Source organism: Hyla sarda, chromosome 5, assembly GCF_029499605.1.
Source record: "Hyla sarda isolate aHylSar1 chromosome 5, aHylSar1.hap1, whole genome shotgun sequence".
In the NCBI taxonomy this organism is placed as follows: Eukaryota; Metazoa; Chordata; class Amphibia; order Anura; family Hylidae; genus Hyla; species Hyla sarda.
Genome location: NC_079193.1, coordinates 220,861,851 through 220,881,359, shown reverse-complemented (window position 1 = coordinate 220,881,359; position 19,509 = coordinate 220,861,851). Strand labels below are relative to the sequence as shown.

At 45.9% G+C, this 19,509-nt stretch overlaps 2 protein-coding genes across 5 annotated transcripts in view; one reads left to right on the top strand and one right to left on the bottom strand.

Annotated features, from left to right (window-relative positions):
- SYCP2L (synaptonemal complex protein 2 like) overlaps positions 1-15,026 on the bottom strand; it is a 200,633-nt gene extending 185,607 nt beyond the window's left edge. For 2 of the 4 annotated variants that reach the window (XM_056521155.1, XM_056521156.1), the window contains exons 1-2: positions 14,883-15,026; positions 10,283-10,336 (exon numbers count right to left, since the gene is read on the bottom strand). In XM_056521155.1, the coding sequence (XP_056377130.1) occupies positions 10,283-10,336; positions 14,883-15,002 (174 nt within the window). In that variant the 5' untranslated portion in view covers positions 15,003-15,026. Of the gene's footprint in view, positions 1-10,282; positions 10,337-14,051; positions 14,225-14,383; positions 14,415-14,882 lie in introns of those variants that run through there. The other 2 variants (XM_056521157.1, XM_056521158.1) reach the window with 2 other exon arrangements.
- Positions 1-19,509, top strand: part of GCM2 (glial cells missing transcription factor 2) — a 118,400-nt gene that overhangs the window by 75,402 nt on the left and 23,489 nt on the right. The gene's annotated exons all lie outside the window — the stretch shown is intronic.

The window sequence follows — 19,509 nt, the reverse complement described above, 5'->3', positions numbered from 1 at the left end:
AGCACTATCGGTCATAGGGATCGCGCTGGGATAGGGATAGCGCTGTCGAGCAATCGCGCTGGCGGGTGACAAGCTGATAACGCGGCTATCGGGCATAGGGATCCCGATAGCGGTGGCGAACGAGCGCGCTGGCGGGCGACAATAAAACAGTAAAAGTATTAGCTTCTGTGGCCCGATACTGCTCTCGGAATCGGGCCACAAAGGCCATGAGAGCTCCGTGCAGCTTCGGGCTATCACAGGGAGAGATCCTCTCCCTGTGATAGCCCAAGTGAGACTGCCATGAGCTGCGATGCCTGATGATTAAATATGTCACATGACATTCGCACACACACCCCCCCCCCCCCCCCCCCCCAGTAGCCAATGGTTGGGGGGGTGGTGTGCGAGTGTCAGCCTAGTGTCAGCCTATAGAATGTAATGGAACACGTGTCTCGGGATCCTCCCAGTTTGCTATAGGGTTTTCAAGAGGTTTGCTATGGGGATTTGCTTCTAAACTGGGTGGTTCCCGAGACACGTGCTATCAGAGAGCACTTAGAAAATAACAACCTTAAACTTCAGAGGCTCAGATTTTTTAATAGAAGTCATTTACAAATCTGTTTGACTTTCTGGAGCCAGTTGATATATAAAAAAACGTTTTTTCCTGGATAACCCCTTTAAGTACCAGGGTGTCATGACGTACGTGTACGTCAAGGGTCCTTAAGGTGTTAAAGTTGGATCAGCCTGTAGTGTGGTTTTCCACTTTGATTTTGAGTGTGACTCCATATCCAGACCTCCATGGGTTGATAAATTTGATTTCCATTGATCATTTGTGTGATTTTGTTTTCAGCACATTCAACTATGTAAAGACAAAAGTATTTCATACGATTAGTTTATTCATTCAGATCTAGGCTGTGTTATCTTAGTGTTCCCTTTATTTTTTTGAGCAGTGTATATATAATAAGGAGATTTTTGTTTACTCACCGTAAAATCTCTCTCTCTGAGGATCCATTGGGGGACACAGACCGTGGGTGTATGCTGCCGTCTCTAGGAGGTGCGACACTATGGTAATAAAAAAAAGTCTGCTCCTCCCAGGAGGATATACCCACCTTCAGCCCCTGAGCTAATCAGTTTAAGTTCCAGAGCAATATGAGGAGACCAACAGGTCAAAGAAAAAAAAAAAAACTGTCCGCGAACCAGAAGAAAAAAAACATAACTGAACACACCCTCGGACAGAGAACCAAAAGGAAACCCCAAAAAGGGCGGGAGCTGTGTCCCCCAATGGATCCTCCAAGAAAGAGATTTTACGCTAAGTAAACAAAAATCCCCTTTTCTCTATCGGCTCCATTGGGGGACACAGACCGTGGGACGTACCAAAACCGTCCCTTGGGTGGGCAGATAAGCAGTCAGGCAGACGGCCGAAACACTGCCGCCTGCAACACTTTACGACCCAGACTAACATCAGCCGACGCGAAGGTATGAACTCGGCAGAACCTTGAGAAAGTGTGCAAAGACGACCAGGTAGCCACCTTGCAAATCTGCAAGGCCGAGGCTCTATTCTGGAGAGCCCAGGATGCCCCAACAGAATGGGTAGAATGACCTACAACCCTGAAAGGAGGAATCTTCCCCTTACAGCGATAGGCTTCCGAAATGGTGGACCGAATCCCCCGAGAAATGGTGGCCTTGGAAGCAGGTTGTCCCTTACGACGACCTTCCGTAAGGACGAAAAAGGAATCACACTGACGAAACGAAGAAGTGATGGAGAGATAAGACCGAACAGCCCGAACTACATCCAGCTTGTGTAGTAAGCGCTCCTTAGGATGAGAAGGAGCAGGACAAAAAGACGGGAGGACAATGTCCCCAATGAGATGAAAGGCCAAAACCACCTTAGGCAAAAAGGAAGGATCCGGCCAGAAAACAACCTTGTCCTGGTGGATCACCAGAAACGGAGAACGGCAGGAGAGACCTGCCAATTCAGACACCCTCCGGATGGAGGTGATAGCAACAAGAAACGCCACTTTCCAAGAAAGGAGGCGGAGAGACAGCTCTCTAAGGGGCTCAAAGGGTTCACCCTGGAGGGCACTCAGAACCAAATTCAAGTCCCAAGGGGGAGAGGGTGACCAATAAGGAGGAACAGCATGCGCCACTCCTTGAAGGAAGGTCCGGACATGAGAATTAGAAGCCAGGGGCCGCCGGAAAAGAATAGCAAGGGCCGAAACCTGACCTTTAAGGGAACTGAGAGACAACCCCAGTTCCAAACCCGACTGCAAAAAGGAGAGAAGACTGGAAACCGAGAAGGTTACAGGGGATAAATCCTGAGCTTCACACCAACGAAAATAAGACCGCCAAGTACGGTGGTAAATTCTTGCGGAGGAGGGCTTACGAGCCCTGAGCATGGTGTGGTGTGAATGACTTGAGAAGAGAACCCTCAGGCCCTCAAAACCGCGGTCTCAACCGCCACGCCGTCAAATGCAGCAACTGTAAATTGGGGTGGCAAAGAGGACCCTAAGAGAGCAGGTCCGGACAGAGCGGAAGGCGCAGTGGAGCGTCATCCAGGAGCCTGACTACGTCGGCGTACCACGACCTTCGGGGCCAATCTGGAGCTACCAGAATGTCGGGGACGTCCTCTGTTTTGAGCTTCCTCAGAACCCTGGGAAGGAGCGGAAGGGGAGGGAACAGATAAGGTAAGGCAAACCCCACCCAAGGAATCACTAGAGTGTCCACGGCCAGAGCCTGAGGGTCCCGGGACTTGCTTTCCGCCCAGATGAGAATCTTTGTCACCTCGGCCATGGCTGCCGAGCTGCAAGTGCCGCCTTGTCGATTTATGTACGCCACAGCCGTGGCGTTGTCCGACTGGACGGACAGGACTGAAGCCGGGACTCCCAATGAAGAAGACAAAGAAGAATTGCCCTTAATTCCAATATGTTTATCGGAAGAAGGGTCTCTCGGGGAGACCAGAGTCCCTGAACCGTCCAATTCCTGAACACGCTGCCCCAGCCCGACAGGCTGGCATCCGTTGCAACTACCTGCCAGTGAAGGGGAAGAAATGACCGCCCTTGGAGAAGAAGGGGGGAGCGGAGCCACCAGAGCAGAGACTGACGGACCCTGCGAGAGGGAACAATCTGACGATCGAGGGACAAAGGAGACCTGTCCCATCGAGAGAATTGTCAGTTGAAGGGGGCGGTAATGAAACTGGGCAAAGGGTACGACCTCCATAGTTGTCACCATCCGACCCAGGACTTCCATACAAGTGCGGATGGGGACTGAGACCTGGGTCCGAAGGGAGCGGACCCCCGACAGAAGCACCAGACGTTTGTACGGCGTGAGGCAAATTCGGGCAGAGGCCGTGTAGAAGCGAAGTCCCAAGAAGGTTAGAGACTGGGTAGGACAGAGGACTTACTTGTCCCGGTTGACCATCCACCCGAAGCGATCCAGAGTGTGGAGAGTGGCAAAACGGCAGGACCGGTTGGAGTCTGACTTCCAAGACTGGCGCGCCTGGAACGAGGGAGCCTTCTTGTCCCGCAAAGGCACCTGCCCGGACCCTTTGCTGGAGCCAAAGGTCCGAAAGGACCGAAAGGAAGAGGACTTCCTTTGGGAAGTAGGGCGAGCCTTATTTTGAGGCAACAAGGAACTCTTACCTCCCGTTGCCTCAGAGATAATCTCATCAAGGCGTTTGCCAAAAAGACGGCCACCCGTAAAAGGAAGCTCCGTGAGAGACCTTTTGGAAGCGGCATCCGCATTCCATGCTTTAAGCCACATAGAGCGGCGGAGAGCCACCAGGTGACCCACAGCAAAGGCAGAACAACGGGCTGACTGCATGGAAGCTGTGCACAGCTTTAGAGCATTGGAGAGCCAGGGCAGATAGATCCTCTGGGGGGAATCCCGCTAAGCTATCCTGATGGAGCTTTTGGCACCACTCTGACAGGGCCTTGGACACCCATGTCGAGGCGAAGATGGGAAGAAGAGAAGAGCCAGCTGCTTCAGAGGAAAACTTCGCTAAGGAATCTACCTTCTTGTCCGTCGAATCCTTGAAGGCAGCGGCATCTGCCAGTGGCAGTGTAGTCGCCTTAGAGATCCGGGAGATTGGTGGATCCACAGAGGGAGGGGAAACCACCTTAGTGACAAAGTCCTTGTTAAATGGATAACTTTCTTGAGTAGTCTTGATTCCCGGGAACCTCTTGTCTGGATGTTTCCATGCAGATTCCAGAATGTCGTCAAAGTCAGCGTGAGAGCTGAACCTTTGAGGTGCTGGATTAGCAGGATGAAAGGATACTCCTGGAGTGACATCCGAAGATCCTGGGTCCTCTAAGTGAAAGGTGTCTCTTATGGCTGTCACCAATGAGTTCACCGTTTCAACTGAATCCGAGCGGTCCTCCGAGTCAGATGCCAGCTCGGAAGCCTCGTCCGCCAGTTCACCAGGAGACTGAACGAGTAGAGGCAGTCCTGGAGGGGGGCGAGCCTGACTGGGTACGCGGCTCTGGCGTGGCAGAGCGGCGACTCCGAGAACGTCCTCCGGAGGAGCGATGTTTGTGCCCAGATGACAGGGGGGGGAGGGTGTGGGACCCACGAGGGGAACGCCCACGTCTATATGAAGACTCAATGGAAGAGTCAGACGAGGCACCCCTAGTACGCTTGTGAGAGCGTGAAGTATGTGGAGATGAGGAGCGGGCCCCCTCAGAGGCCCTGCGCAAGGAAGACCCCTACAAGGCAGACACCACTTCCCGGGAGGCCTCAGCCACCGAACGGGAGACTTGGGTCAAGTCAGCCATATACTGGGTCAGGGAAGAAACCCAGGCTGGTGGAGCGGCTGAATCCACCGGAACCGAAAGGGCATCAGGGGGTCTGAGGGAGCAGTGGAGCAGGCAGGGCAAGTGGGCTCAGCAGAGCCAGGCATCTTGGTATTACAGTGCTTACAGACAAAATAAGTCACTGACGTTCCAGGTTTCTGTTTAGAGGGAGGAACAGCTCTGGGTACCGACATAATGAGAAAAGAGACAGGAACTTTCTCACCCTAGTCTGTGTCCCCAGGCAGCTGCAGTGAGGAGAACTCAGCTTCCTGCAGCTAGAGTGCCAGCCAATAGGGAGAGAGGGGCGTGCCTGAAGCAGAGGCACTAACTAATTGGCCCCTCCTAACTGAAAATTGCGCCGATTGGAGGCTACTTCGCGCCTCTGAAGAGCCCTGACTGCCCTGTGGGCGGAGCTATAGACTGCCGAGAAGAAGCTGTAATGGCGCCCGCTCCTTGTCCCGAGCGCACATGCAGCCGCATATGCGCTCGGGGAAATAAAGCAGGCGGCCTATACGCCAGCAGAGACTGCCGGAGAAAGTGAGAGTAAGCCGGCGCTGAGAGCGCCCGGCCCGAACCAGCGCCGCGGCTGACAGCCGCATATAAGGCGCTGCCGAAGAAGTGAAAGTAAGCCGGCAATGAGAGCGCTCGGCCCGTACCAGCGCCGCAGCTGACAGCCGCATATAAGGCGCTGCGGACATAGTCGCAAGAAACACACACACATACAGTGCAGTGCCCAATGTAAAAAACAGATTACATGCCCCCTGAGATGCCACTGCTCCCCAGAATAAAAGTCCAGCCCCTGTATAAGCCAGCCCCATAACCTGAAAGTTGGGCCAAAAACAGGGAGTCTCCAGAGGTTGCAAGTCCGTACCTAAGTAGTAAAGGGAGGAAAGTACTTACCTCAGTCAGAAGAACTTACCTAATGGAGTCTTCAGTGAAGTCTTCAGTCAGCTTTAGTTACCTTCATCACGCCTGGCTGCTATGCGCGAGCGAGGCGAGCAGGGAAATAGGGGGACCCGGACCCATGAGGTACCAACCCAGGCGCTGACCGTTGGCGAGGGGGGGGGTGAACAGGGCTTGAGTCCTGCAGGAACGCACAGGAACGGCATTCCTTTGCTTTTTCCAAAGGAGGAACGCCTTCCCTGTTACATTAGTCCTGCAGGACCGACCCCCAGATTATTCTTACCCTCCCTCCGTAAAGGGGGGCCCGACTCACTCGCAAGCAGCTTCCCACACGGCGTTGGTTGCCTAGCAACTCTATGGCTGGATCTTACTTACGGCCCTGGGTTGTCAGTGTGGCTGCCTGGGAGAGGCGCTTTGAACTCCGGCATGGTGCGCTGCTACCTTGTGATGTGATGTGATCTCTCTAAGCGCAGCAGCCCACCATGTCTGAGTTCACTGTGCCACCGAGCAGTGCGCCCGCCGCCCCGCTTGTCAGTGTACAGAGCCCCGCTTGCCGTCAGTGTACAGAGCCCCGCTTGCCGTCAGTGTACAGAGCCCCGCTTGCCGTCAGTGTACAGAGCCCCGCTTGCCGTCAGTGTACAGAGCCCCGCTTGCCGTCAGTGTACAGAGCCTCATATACGTTAATAAGGATACAGTGTTATGCAGAGGTGTACTTATAACAATTTTATAGACAAATGATACTATTTACAGTCGCGCGGGGGGCGCAAAATGTTTTCTTCTTCCTGGGGGGGCATGACAGAAAATAATTGAGAAGCACTGCCATAGTGTCACACCTCCTAGAGACAGCAGCATACACCCACCGTCTGTGTCCCCCAATGGAGCCGATAGAGAAATATATGTTCTTAATTGCAAAATTATTGTATTTTATTACATTTAAGTGTACCTGTCGTAGCAACAACTTTTTATAAAATGTAGATAATATCATATGTATATTTATCATATACATTGAAAAAAATGCTGTCCATGCACCTATTGCCTGTGTGTCTCTATGAGGACTAAATACAGGAAGTGTGGGCAGGACAAGCAGGGCTCTGTGCAGGCTCCTGGCTTGTCAATCATTCTGCTGTGTGAGCCCATAGCATGTCACAGAGCCTCACTGCACAGAGCCCTGCTTGTCCTAGCTGCAAGCTGAAATCTCACTTCCTAATCCCCCATATATGCTCAGCTGACTCAAGTGTACACATGTTTTGAATGGCGAGGAGAGAAATCCACTCCATACTCTAGAAGTGGTGCCTTATCTCCCACAAAACAAAAGGATCAGACAGGTAAAATACAACATTTCCAATCCTTCTATCCCTGTCAGTGGAAAGTCAAGAGACCACCAAACACTTGAGGAGGTTATCCATTATCAGGTATAAATCAAGAAGTTTATACAAAACCTTGAAAGCAGCATGGTTTTTAAAAAAGACTTTACATATAATGCCAACGCGGACTTTCTTTACTGTTAGGCCCCTTTCACACTACAAAATTCATCCGTTAAAAGATCAGTTCTAAACGTCCATAAGAAAAGCTTTAATAACGGATGTTAAACGTCCTTAACAAAATCCCATTCAAGTCTATAGGATTTTTTAATTATCTGTTATGACCCGTTATAGCCAGTCATGAATAACGGAGATTAGTTGTGACGGAAGAAAAAAATGGCACATGCACAAATTTTTCTTCCGTCACAAGAAACGGGTAAATTAACAGAAGTTATTTTTAACATTGAAGTCTATGGCAAACGGATGAGCCTGTATGTCATCCGTTTGCACCTGGTTTATAATATCCGTTATTACTTCTGAGCATGCTCAGAAGAGGGGACATCAGCAGACTCCTGCAGTGCTGAGGGACTACTACTACTCCCATCATGGAACAGACTTGTTTCCATGATGGTAGTAGTAATTCCCCGGCTGCAGGAGTCTGCTGGACGCTGGGGAGGCAACTGTGTTTGTACTACAACCCCCATCATGGAACAGACTGTCTATTCCATGATGGGAGTTGTAGTACAGGGGCTGAGGGATTGATCGCACCGGGTCTCACTTCTAAGACCTGATGCGATTAGAAGTTATTTAACAGGGGAGCGGGCGGTATGCTCCACTCCCCTGCGATGTACGATGTGTTTTACTTTCATTTTTAAATCCCCCGCCGGGAGCCCTGAATGGCCGGTACCGAGGAGCCAGCAGGGTTTTCAAATTGAAGTGCTGCTGTGGGGAAAGATATATAGAATCGCTGGGGTGGTATATGTCTGACCCCAACAGTGCTTCTATATATCTTACCCCCCGCAGCGCTATAATAAGCACCCGGCAGCGCTATGAATGAAAAGTACTCTACAGCAGTGCATCTGGCCAGCGCGATGTGCTGCTGAAAGAATACTTGTCATTCATAGCGCTGCAGCGGCATCTGTATATAGATGCGCTGCAGGGGTCAGACATATATCCATGTCTGGCCCCCACAGCGCTTCCATAATCATATGCCTTCCCAGAGCTATGAATGGTGTTCTTTCAGAAGCATCACTCAGAAGTGAGACCCAGTGCGATTAATCCCTCAGCCCCTGTACTAAAACCCCCATCCTGGAACAGAGTCTGTTCCATGATGGGGGTTGAAGTACAAACACTAATGTAGCCTCCCTAGTCACCTTCAGACTCCCGCAGTCGGGGAACTACTACTCCCATAATGGAACCAAGTCTCTTCCATGTTGGGAGTAGTAGTAGTACCGGCTGTGGGAATCTGTAGGCAGAGGTGTACATGAGGGATGTTATAACGGGCCTTAACAGATGAATATGCCCATTATTTTGACAGACATTGTTCAGCCATTAGCACTTGTTATTTCATCAGTTATTATACATCCGTTTTTACACAGAAAACGGATGTTTAATAACAGATGAATGCTCATTTAGTGTGAAAGGAGCCTTACTATATCATCTTCGCATGAATGTGAAATGTCCAATTCAAATGCATGGGATCAGCTCTACAATCAGTTTTTCTCTGGGCCATTTATTGCACCAGAGTGAAACGCTGCCGAACCGCCAGATAGATTTTTGAAGGAGACCTAAATAACTTGTTTGGCTTCTAAATAGGTGCACAGACTTACTGTGGTCCATAACTGAGCAATAGGAGACAGAGCATCTAGGTACCTGCAAACAGCATTAGAATCAATGCTATAGGATTCTATGGCTATGAGTCTTGTGGTGGCTAAATGGGGGGGGGGGGGCCCTAGTAGACAGAGCAGGGAACCGACTCCTACTGCTTATTTATGAGTGGCAAGAAACATGAACCACAGTTGGCCTGTGCGCCTATTCAACCCCTTAAGGACGCAGGAAGAAAATTAAAGGCCTGGTGCGGTGGTATAACACGCACCAGGACGTACATTTACGTCCTGTACATAACCACGGGCATCAGAGCGATGCCCGTGTCATGGGCGGCTGATCCCGGCTGCTGATCGCAGCCAGGGACCCGCCAGCAATGGCCGACGCCCGTGATCTTGCGGGCGTCCGCCATTAACCCCTCAGATGCCGGGATCATTACAGATCCCGGCATCTGCAGCATTACGCAATTTCCCCGCTGCTGCGGGGATCCAATCACTCAGAACGCCGCACGGAGGTCCCCTCACCTGCCTCTGTCCAGCTCCCGGCGTCTTCTGTTCTGGTCTGAGATCGAGCAGACCAGAGCAGAAGATGACCAATAACACTGATCTGTTCTATGTCCTATACATAGAACAGATCAGTATTAGCAATCATGGTATTGCTATGAATAGTCCCCTATGGGGACTATTCAAGTGTAAAAAAAAAATTTAAAAAATGTAAAATTAAAAAGTAAAAAAAAGTGAAGGCCAAACTTGCTACTTTAATACATTTTATTAAAATTTTTTATAAAAATGTATTAAAAGTTTTTTATATGCAAATGTGGTATCAAAAAAAAAAATATAAAGATCATGGCGCAAAAAATGAGCCCTCATACCGCCGCTTATACGGAAAAATGAAAAAGTTATAGGTCATCAAAATAAAGGGATTATAAACATACTAATTTGGTTAAAAAGTTTGTGATTTTTTTAAGCACAACAATAATAGAAAAGTATGTAATAATGGGTATCATTTTAATCCTATTGACCATCAGAATAAAGAACACATGTCATTTTTACCGTAAATTGTACGGTGTGAAAACAAAACCTTCCAAAATTAGCAAAATTGCGTTTTTCTTTTTAATTTCCCCACAAAAATAGTGTTTTTTGGTTGCGCCATACATTTTATGATATAATGAGTTATGTCATTACAAAGGACAACTGGTCATGCAAAAAACAAGCCCTCATACTAGTCTGTGGATGAAAATATAAAAGAGTTATGATTTTTAGAAGGCGAGGAGGAAAAAACGAAAACGTAAAAATGAAATTGTCTGAGTCCTTAAGGCCAAAATGGGCTGAGTCCTTAAGGGGTTAAAAGGGGAGGTTAAAAAGATTTAGAAAAATGATGGTGCATAGTCCTTTTTTGTTTAAAGCTGGAGCTACATTTCTAAGTGACCATATACAAAATAAAGAAATTGTGTAAAATGAAATGATGAACACAACATAAAATATAGTTACACACATAATATTCTGTCTGAATGTTCATTTTTTCTCCAGGACTTCGCTTGTCTTCATCCTATAGCAAACAAAGATATATAAAAGATGTCTTAAATTATTATTTCATTGTGCTAAGAGAAAAATAAAAATGCTGAAAATATGATAAAGTTTTCATTTCAGGGAAAAAGGGAATCGGTCAACTGTAATTGCTGGTAAGAGCTGCAGACCTCATTGGATAGCTGTTATGGTATAAAAGGAAATTGTATCTTTCCTGGAGCTGAGGGTGGCTGCCAAATTTATAAAATTGCCGTTTTATTTTACAACCAAGTGTCAAGAAGGCAGAGCAAAGCCACTCAAGTGCCACAGGCTGGCAAGCCATCTCATTTGCGCTCACCTCCCAGACCATGATGTAAACAGGTTGGCTTACAGTGACAGTAATACCACAATTCTGGAGCATCCCTTAAAACTCTGCATTGGTGATATTACTTGTTATCCTTGGACATGCATGAAAAAAATGACAACTGAGCATTACCATTTCCCTTGTTAACTAAATACTTATAGAACATCTAATATCAGTCTCAGGATAGTGTCTGATTGAGGACATGAGGAGTATGCCAAACACAGCTTAGTTTATTTATACATTACTGTACAAAATAGAATTCTATGACAAAATGATGGAAAAATATTTCACGCCAACACAAATATTTACTAAAACAGTAATGCCAGAAGAGAGAAAATATGATTAAAAAGTATTGCTATTTTTCCATTAATAAAAGACCTTATATAGCAGATTTCCCACTATGCTGTTAAAAAGTAAACTCATCAATGTCACACGCACTAACCTGCTAGTACCGGCATATAGTGCAGGGGACACTGATGACGATACTTACCCATCCCTGATCCGTCACAGTAGGAGCACGCTGACATCACCTACTTCTCCTTCCGGATCCCGCTGTGAGCCCAGGGAAGCAGCAATGTCAGCATGCCCCTGCTGTGCACAAAGCCTGTTACCGGATTAAAGCCAATAACAGACAAACGGAACCACGGATCGCGTGTAGGTAAGTGTCTATGTCACCCGCACTATCTGCCTGTACAAAGAAGTCAGTGTGGGTGACACTCATGACAGATTCTCTTTAAAAGGAGTACTCTGCCCCTTGACATTGTATACTCTATCTGATCGGGACCACCCGCAATCTTCGGCCTGGCACCCCAGTAATCCGCTGCAATTTTTCTAATATAATTTATCATGGAATATAGTATTAGAATGGGATCAGTTAACTTCTAAGGCTACTTTCACACTACCGATGTCACTTGGTAGTGTGATGGCCGTCAGGGAAAATAGGGGGAGAAAAAAAAGCTTGCACTGTCTTTTTCTCCCCCTACTCCAGGTGAAAAACAGCAGCGCCCGACAGACCCCATTGACTATAAGGGGTTCCATCGGGACCCGCTGTTGCCCGTAGCGCCCCGTCAAAACGTCAGTCTCCAAACTCCAGAGAGTTCTTGACGGGGAGCAATGGCAGTGTGAAAAAGACTAAGCACAGAGGGAAGCTGACGCTGAATGTTAACCAAGTTGTGCTTCTGTTCTTTTTCATCCGGAAAGTAAGCAATAGGTACATGCTGATATCCTGAAAACCATGAGAGATTAGTACACAAACTACATTAGAAAACGGTACCATTGCTACAGCTGGACCCTGTGCCGAACCAAATGGCAAAACAGTTACTGCACTTGCTCTGTAAAGGAACAGAACATCAGCTTTGTTTGTCAGCTGGGTTTCTTTTTTTTTTTCTGCACGCCATTACAACTGATGTAACACCAAATAAATAAATTCAGCAATGCACAAAACTGTACCAAAATATGCAAAATTTTATTGAAAATACATATTAAAATCAGATGTATAAGCACAGTGCACAGGACTGAGAGGATACAGGAGGTATAGGCAAAAACACTGGAACAAATACAGGTGCATATATATATATATATATATATACAGTCATGTGAGATTTATTGCTGAGGGGGGTACATCTAAGCCCTAGTCCGAATAAATCAGACAACAAATATGCACAAGAAAAGAAATAATGATAACCCAATATAGAGCCAAACGCCACCTGCACTTACCCCAACGTACATTTAGCGCTGCTGCGCTTCGTCAGGGGGCGCGAAACGTACATTGGGGTAAGTGCATATTGTGCATATTTGTTGTCTGATTTATTCTGACTAGAGCTTATATGTACCTTCAGCAATATATCTCACATGACTACGTACGTATGCACCTGTATTTGCTTTGTCCAAGTGTTTTTGCCTATACCTCCTGTATCCTCTCAGTCCTGTGCACCGTGCTTATACATCTGATTTTAATATGTATTTGTATTTTCAATAAAATTTTGCATATTTTAGTACAATTTTGTGCATTGCTGAATTTATTTGGTGTTCCATCATTTGAAATTTCAGCAATTTATACTAATTATTTTCATGTTTGGTGACACGCCATTACAACTGCAATACCAAATCTATAATTTTTTTGGTGTACTTTCTCTCTTCCCCCCCCCCCCCCCCCCACACTTTTAAACTTTAGTGGTACTTGTCATAATGAGTATAGCGCTTTTTTTTTTTTGTATAGGCTGCATACATGACTACCATGAAAACCTACCAATGCTGTAGTCAGTGGCCAAAAAGTACATATAAAATGTACAAAGGTTTGACTTGGATTCTAGAAAAAAAATTAGGTTTGCTGCCCAATCACTTATACGTTCGGAAAATGACCCAAACATAGTCACTACCTCTGGGCCATTGAAGTAAATGGGTGGGGTCTGTGCCTGCATGTTCATACATACATTGGCTTCCCATTTCAACAGGATGCTGACGTATACATGGAATGTGTTGGCAAATGGTGATGTGACTGAAGCCTTAGAAAGCAGCTGCAGGTGAAAACTGCCTTAGGGTAACGCCACACGCAAGAAAGGTCTCAAAACCGCTACAAATGAACAGGAGAGGAGTTGCCCTTGACAGCCTTTTAGATTCAAGCTCATGAAGCCCTTTGTAAAATTAAAATATAAGTAGTTCCGCTCTATTATTGGAGCAAAAAAACAAAAAACACCACACACACACACCTGATCTCCCCCTCCCCCCATTAATACTATAGTACAGTTAAGTTATACATACAGGCCACGTTTTCCAATATATGCGCAATAGCCTGCTGTGATCTATATAAGTGGTCCCCAAACTGTGGCCATCCAGATATTGCAAAACTACAACTCCCAGCATGCCTGGACAGCCAACGGCTGTCCAGGCATGCTGGGAATTGTAGTTTTGCAACATCTGGAGGGCCACAGTTTGGGGACCACTGTTCTAACCTCTTTATGAGCTCTGGCCTTCTTAGCACATTATGTACAATACATGGCTATTATAGCAGTTTTTTTTAACTAGTGTGCCTCCAGTTGTTGCAAAACTACAACTCCCAGCATGCCTAGGATCCTAGGACTTGTAGTTTTGCAACAGCTGGAGGCACACTAGTTAGAACAAACTGCTATAACAGATAGCAAATTCTGTACAATGCATGGCTAAGCAGGCCAGAGGTCATATAGAGGTTAGAAGATCACAGCAGGCTATTGCACATATATTGGAAAACGTGGCCTGTATGTATAACATACAGATAGAACACACAAAACACAGTTCACACACAAATGCCATGATTATACAGTAAAGACAAACCCCGTCATAACCCTCTCCCATAACTGCAGAAATCCCTATACAGCCCCGGACATTAGTTTCCCTATCCAGTATATTGAGGACATACACTCATCTCGACGGCCCCGGAGACCTGTGAGCAGTGGCGGCAGCTGCCCTCACTCCCCGGATAATTCCCGGGCTGGGCCTGACCACACGTGAGCGCCCCCTGCCGACTGCTCTGCAGATTAGCCCAGCTGAGTATGAGGGGCAGATCAGGTTCAGCTGCAGTTATGCTAGCAGTTTAGGTTGCTCCTTGACCCATATGATCTATTCATGCCTCTTAGTCTGTTGTTTTTTTATTTATAATGGAAGGAAACCTGCAATTCCATAAAAACGCTGCAAAAAAAAAAAAACCCTCATGGGGGAAATTTATCAAAACCTGTGCAGAGGAAAAGTTACCCATTTGCCCATAGAAACCAGATTGCTTCCTTCATTTTACAGAGTCCTTATTCAAAATGAAAGAAGGGATCTGATTGGTTGCTATGGGCAACTGGGCAATTTTTCCTCTGCACAGGTTTTGGTTTCCATATGCCAGTTTTTGAGCCAAAGCTATGAATATATAAGTATAAATCCTTTCTTTATATTTCCTATTCCACTTCTGGCTTTGTCTATAAAAACTACAGCGGCACTTTTCACAATAAAAAAAAACTTGAAAAACTGGCAAGTGGAAACATACAAGTGGAAACCCACTTGAGGCTGTTCCACTGTAGAATTTCACAGTCAGATTTTCAGCTGCGGAAAATCCACAGCAGATTTACTACAGACTCATTAAAATTAATGCATAGCAACTTAATCCTCTTGCAGATTTTCCACTGTGGAAATTCCGCAGCAAAAAAAATTTGCAAGACGAATTTCCACTTCGGAAAACCTGCAGCAGAATATGTACGTGTGAACCTACCCTTATTTTACGCCACAGATCTGCCGCTGAAGGACCGCTGCATGGTGGCTTTACATGTGCCTGCTCGGAGCGGCAATACACCGCTACGAGCTGACACACTGTGATGTGCGAGTTGCACATCACGACCGCTCCCCCTGCTCCCTGAGCTAGGCCAATAGCTGCAGCGATGTGCGAGTATACTGCGCATGCACAGTGCGACTCGCACATCACAGTGTGTCTGCCCGTAGCTCCGAGCAGGCACATGTAAAGCCACCATGCAGGGGTCCTTCAGCAGCGGATCTGCAGCGTAAAATACAAATCTCCCTTAGAGTGCTTTCACATGAGCGGATTTACTTTCAAACTGTCCACAGCAGATTTTCGGCTGCAGATTTCCGCTATTGGAAATCCGTCACACACTCTTTTGACTTCAATGGGGTCTGCAGTAGATTTTCCACTACTGATAATGCCACGGAGAGCCCACCCCCTTTCAAGCTCGCACCCTTAGGGTAGGTTCACAAAGACAGATTTAGAAGCAAGTTTGCAACAAGCTTAGGCTAAGGCTGCATTCACATCACGATTTCTCCAATTTCCCCATCCGACCTGAGTACACGATTTTTATAACTTAAAATCGTATGAAATAGTATATAAAGTATGATCCATTGACCTCCATTAAAAAAATCGGATCCATTACACACATCCGATTTGATCCGCATACGATTTCACACGATTTTTGTTCAGGTCTGAAATCGTGGTCAACCCTGATTTCAGACCCGAACAAAAATCGTGTGAAATCGGATGCGGATCAAATCGGATGTGTGTAATGGATCCGATTTTTTAATGGAGGTCAATGGATCAGACTTTATATACGATTTCATACGATTTTAAGTTATAAAAATCGTGTACTCAGGTCGGATGGAGAAGTCGTGATGTGAATGCAGCCTTAGTTTCCACTTGGTTTTTTTTCTGGCAGTTTTTGGAAAACTGCCAGTGCAGTTTTTGAGCCAAAGCCAGAAGTGTATTCAAAAGGAATAGGACATATAAAGGATGAACTTATGGATCCACCTCCCTTATGGATCCACCTCCCTTATGGATACATTTCTGACTCAAAAACTGCAGTGGCAGTATTCCAAAAACTGCCAGAGTAAAAACCAAGTGGAAACTTAGCCTTAAGGCTGGAACTCCACTGAGGTTTTTGCCCTGCGATTTTTGTGGCATAAAAATGCCAGAAAAACTGGCACGTTTTTTCTGGCGTTTTTACCTTTGTGTGGAATTTGCCATTTTTGGCCCCTTTTGCTTTTTTTTTTTTTTTTTTACACAAAATAGTTGGGTACCCAAAATTTTTTTTAATTTAAAAAAGGATGCAGTAGGGATGTAAAATGTATTTAACTAAATGTTTATTTTTTATAACAAAATTTTTATAAATATTTTTTATAAAGTGTGTGTGTGTTTAACTTTATTTTTCTCTTTTTTTTCAAATTTTTTATGTTGTACTACTACTCCGAGCATGGAACAAGAATGTTCCATGATGGGAGTAGTAGTACCTGTACTATAGACATTTCGCCCCGGGTGTCAGTCTGACACCCGATGCGATCGTCCATAATATAGCAGTGATGTGGCTCTATACAGCGCTCACATCTCTGCTCTATTCACATCACTGGCCGTTCATATTTTTCGCCCAGAGCTGTGATTGGCCGGATGGTTTCAGCCAATCACAGCTCTGAGGAAAAGATGAATGAATGAGCGGCCGGCCTGGAGTATAGTGCAGAGCAGGGATGTGAGCGATGTATACAGCCGCTCTGCATCTCTGCTATAGACAGGATGGTCACATCGGGTGTCAGTAGTGACATCCACTGTGATGTGTCCTTTAACAGCCACTACTACTCCCAACATGGAGTACACTCTGCTCCATGCTGAGAGCTATAGTACCTGCATTAATAGACAGATCGCAGTGAGTGTAACTTCTGACACCCGCTGCGAACTATCTATTAATGTAGGTACTACAGGTCCCAGCATGGAGCAGAGTGTACTCCATGATGGGAGTAGTAGTACTTGTAGTTAAGGGAAGATCACTGCAGGTATCACTCCTGACAACCGCTGTGATGCTCCTGTATAATGCATGGATGCAGCGGCCGGCGGTCTCCTATGGTCCCCTGCACGCCGTATATATACACATTCCTATTTCTCACAGAGAGCTGTGATTGGCTGGAACCATCTGACCAATCACAGCTCTCTGCGGGAAATATGAATATGTGTATATATACGTCAGTGCAGGGGACCAGAGAAGAGCTGCCGCCGCATCTGTACATTATACAAGAGGATCGCAACGGGCGATCTGTCAATAAGAACAGTGTGTTCCATGCTGGGAGTAGTAGTACTACCTAAAAAATGTTTTTTAAAAAAAAGGTGAAAAACACGCACACACACTAAATTTTTATTATTGTCGTCTACATTTTTAGTGCTATACCCGCTCACATAAATTGATCCCTGTTTAAAAATTAATAAACATTTTGTAATAAAAAAGATACATTTCGTTAGGTACAATTTTTTCCATCACTACTGTATCTTTTTTATTAATTTTTTTTAAGGTACCCTAAGACATTTGAATAAAAAAGGTATCTCCATATTTTTTTGGATCGCTAAAGTCTAAAAAAGAATAAAAAAACACCTGCAAAAACGCAAAATTTAAAACCAACATGGCGTTTTTCTTGGTGTTCTTGCTCTCCCATAGACTTCCATGGGAGGAAAACGCCACGATTTCAGGGCAAAAATGCCAAACTAGGTTTTTGCAGGGCATTTTGAAAATCCAGCCTCTGAGCCTGAAATTGCTGAAAAACGCCAAAAGGTTTAAAAAAACGCCAAACTGAAAAACACCAAGTGAATCTGGCATTTTGCAGTTTACCATTGACTTGCAGCTAATATCTGGACGTGGCGTTTTTTCACTGAAAAAACGCTGTGCGGGAAAATTGGCGTTTTTGATGGCGTTTTTGCAAAAAAAAAAAACCTCAGTGGAGTTCCAGCCTAAAGGGGTACTCCGCCCTTAGACATCTTATCCCCTATCCAAAGGGGTCCCCCACAATCTCCGGGTTGGCAACATAACTGTTCTGAATGCCAGGTTTGGGCTTCCGCATTCGTGATGTCACACCACGCCCCCTCCATTCATGTCTATGGGAGGGGACTTAACTGCAAATTTGCTTCGAAATCCGTGCCCTTAGGGATGCCAAAGTATACTGTGGTGGAGAGCAGCAGATGCCATGAACACCTAGTAACTCTATTTGGGCTCTATATGTTATTTTAAACAGATTGGACAATGCACCAAACCACACTTTTAAGTCTGCTTAAAATAGCATTTACGGTCATTAGGTGACTCTGTACAGGCCATTGAAATTAAAGCAGTATTCCAGGATATGAAAACGTATCCCCTATCCGACCCCTGGGACCCCCCGCAATTTCCCATACGGAACCCCAGCTCTCCGGCCAAATAGCACGTGTTGACCACCGCACTCCCATAGAGTTGTATTGAGGGGGCGAGTCAACCGGGTGGTTCGTGCGGTGGTTGAACATGCCCCCTTACTATGGACTGCCGGGACCCCATACGGTAGATTACGAGGGGTCCCAGCGGTCGGAACCCTGCTTATTATAGGGGATACATTTTCATATCCCAGAATACACCTTTAATGATATCTGCTGCTCTCCACCACAGTATACGTCAGCCTCACATTTTTAGCAGGATACCAATGGATACCTGTCACAAAAGTACTAAATGCATATGAACCTAGCCTAAGGCTGGTCTCACACACTGCATTATTTTTTTTTTTAATACTGCCACTGCAGCTTTTGAGCCAAAAACTCAATGGGCCTGTTAGGAGTACATTATGGTATACGTAAGCAACCTTTATTGGTAAGTTGCCTATGCATACCCTGAAAATTATGGAGAAAACCGTAGTAGTTTTATCAATTTTCCATAAGGTTAGGGCTGCTCTAAGGCTAGGTTTCCACACAGGTTTTTTTCCTTGTTTTTTGGAAAACTGCCACTGCAGTTTTTGAGCCAAAGCCAAAAATGGGAAGTATAAAGAAAGGTCTTCTACTTCATCTTTCATTCTGTGGAATTCGTTCAGAAATGGATTGCCGTCTATGAGACATCGTATTTCCAAGCGGTCCTTGTGTCCACCGGATCGGGCAAATGTGTGGAATGTCCGCCCCTGTTTTCTGGGCAGACATTCCGCACATTTTATGCTGTGTAAACATGGCCTTAGGGTCTCACATTGTGTACAGTGCATATGGATGAAACTTCACCTGTATTACTGCCAAATTGTGCAGTCATTTGCCTCCACATGTTGTTGGGCCACATGTTGTAGGGGACCCTACCCTGAGACGGCTTGATTAGAACTATAGAACTACAGCTGAAGTCCAAAGGATTACATTAAAGGGGTTATCCAGGAAAAAGTTTTTATATATATCAACTGGCTCCAGAAAGTTAAACAGATTTGTAAACTACATCTATTAAAAAAATCTTAATCCTGAGCTTCTGAAGTTAAGGTTGTTCTTTTCTGTCTAAGTGCTCTCTGATGACACGTGTCTCAGAAACCGCCCAGTTTAGAAGCAAATCTGAATAGCAAACCTTTTCTAAACTGGGCGGTTCCCGAGACAC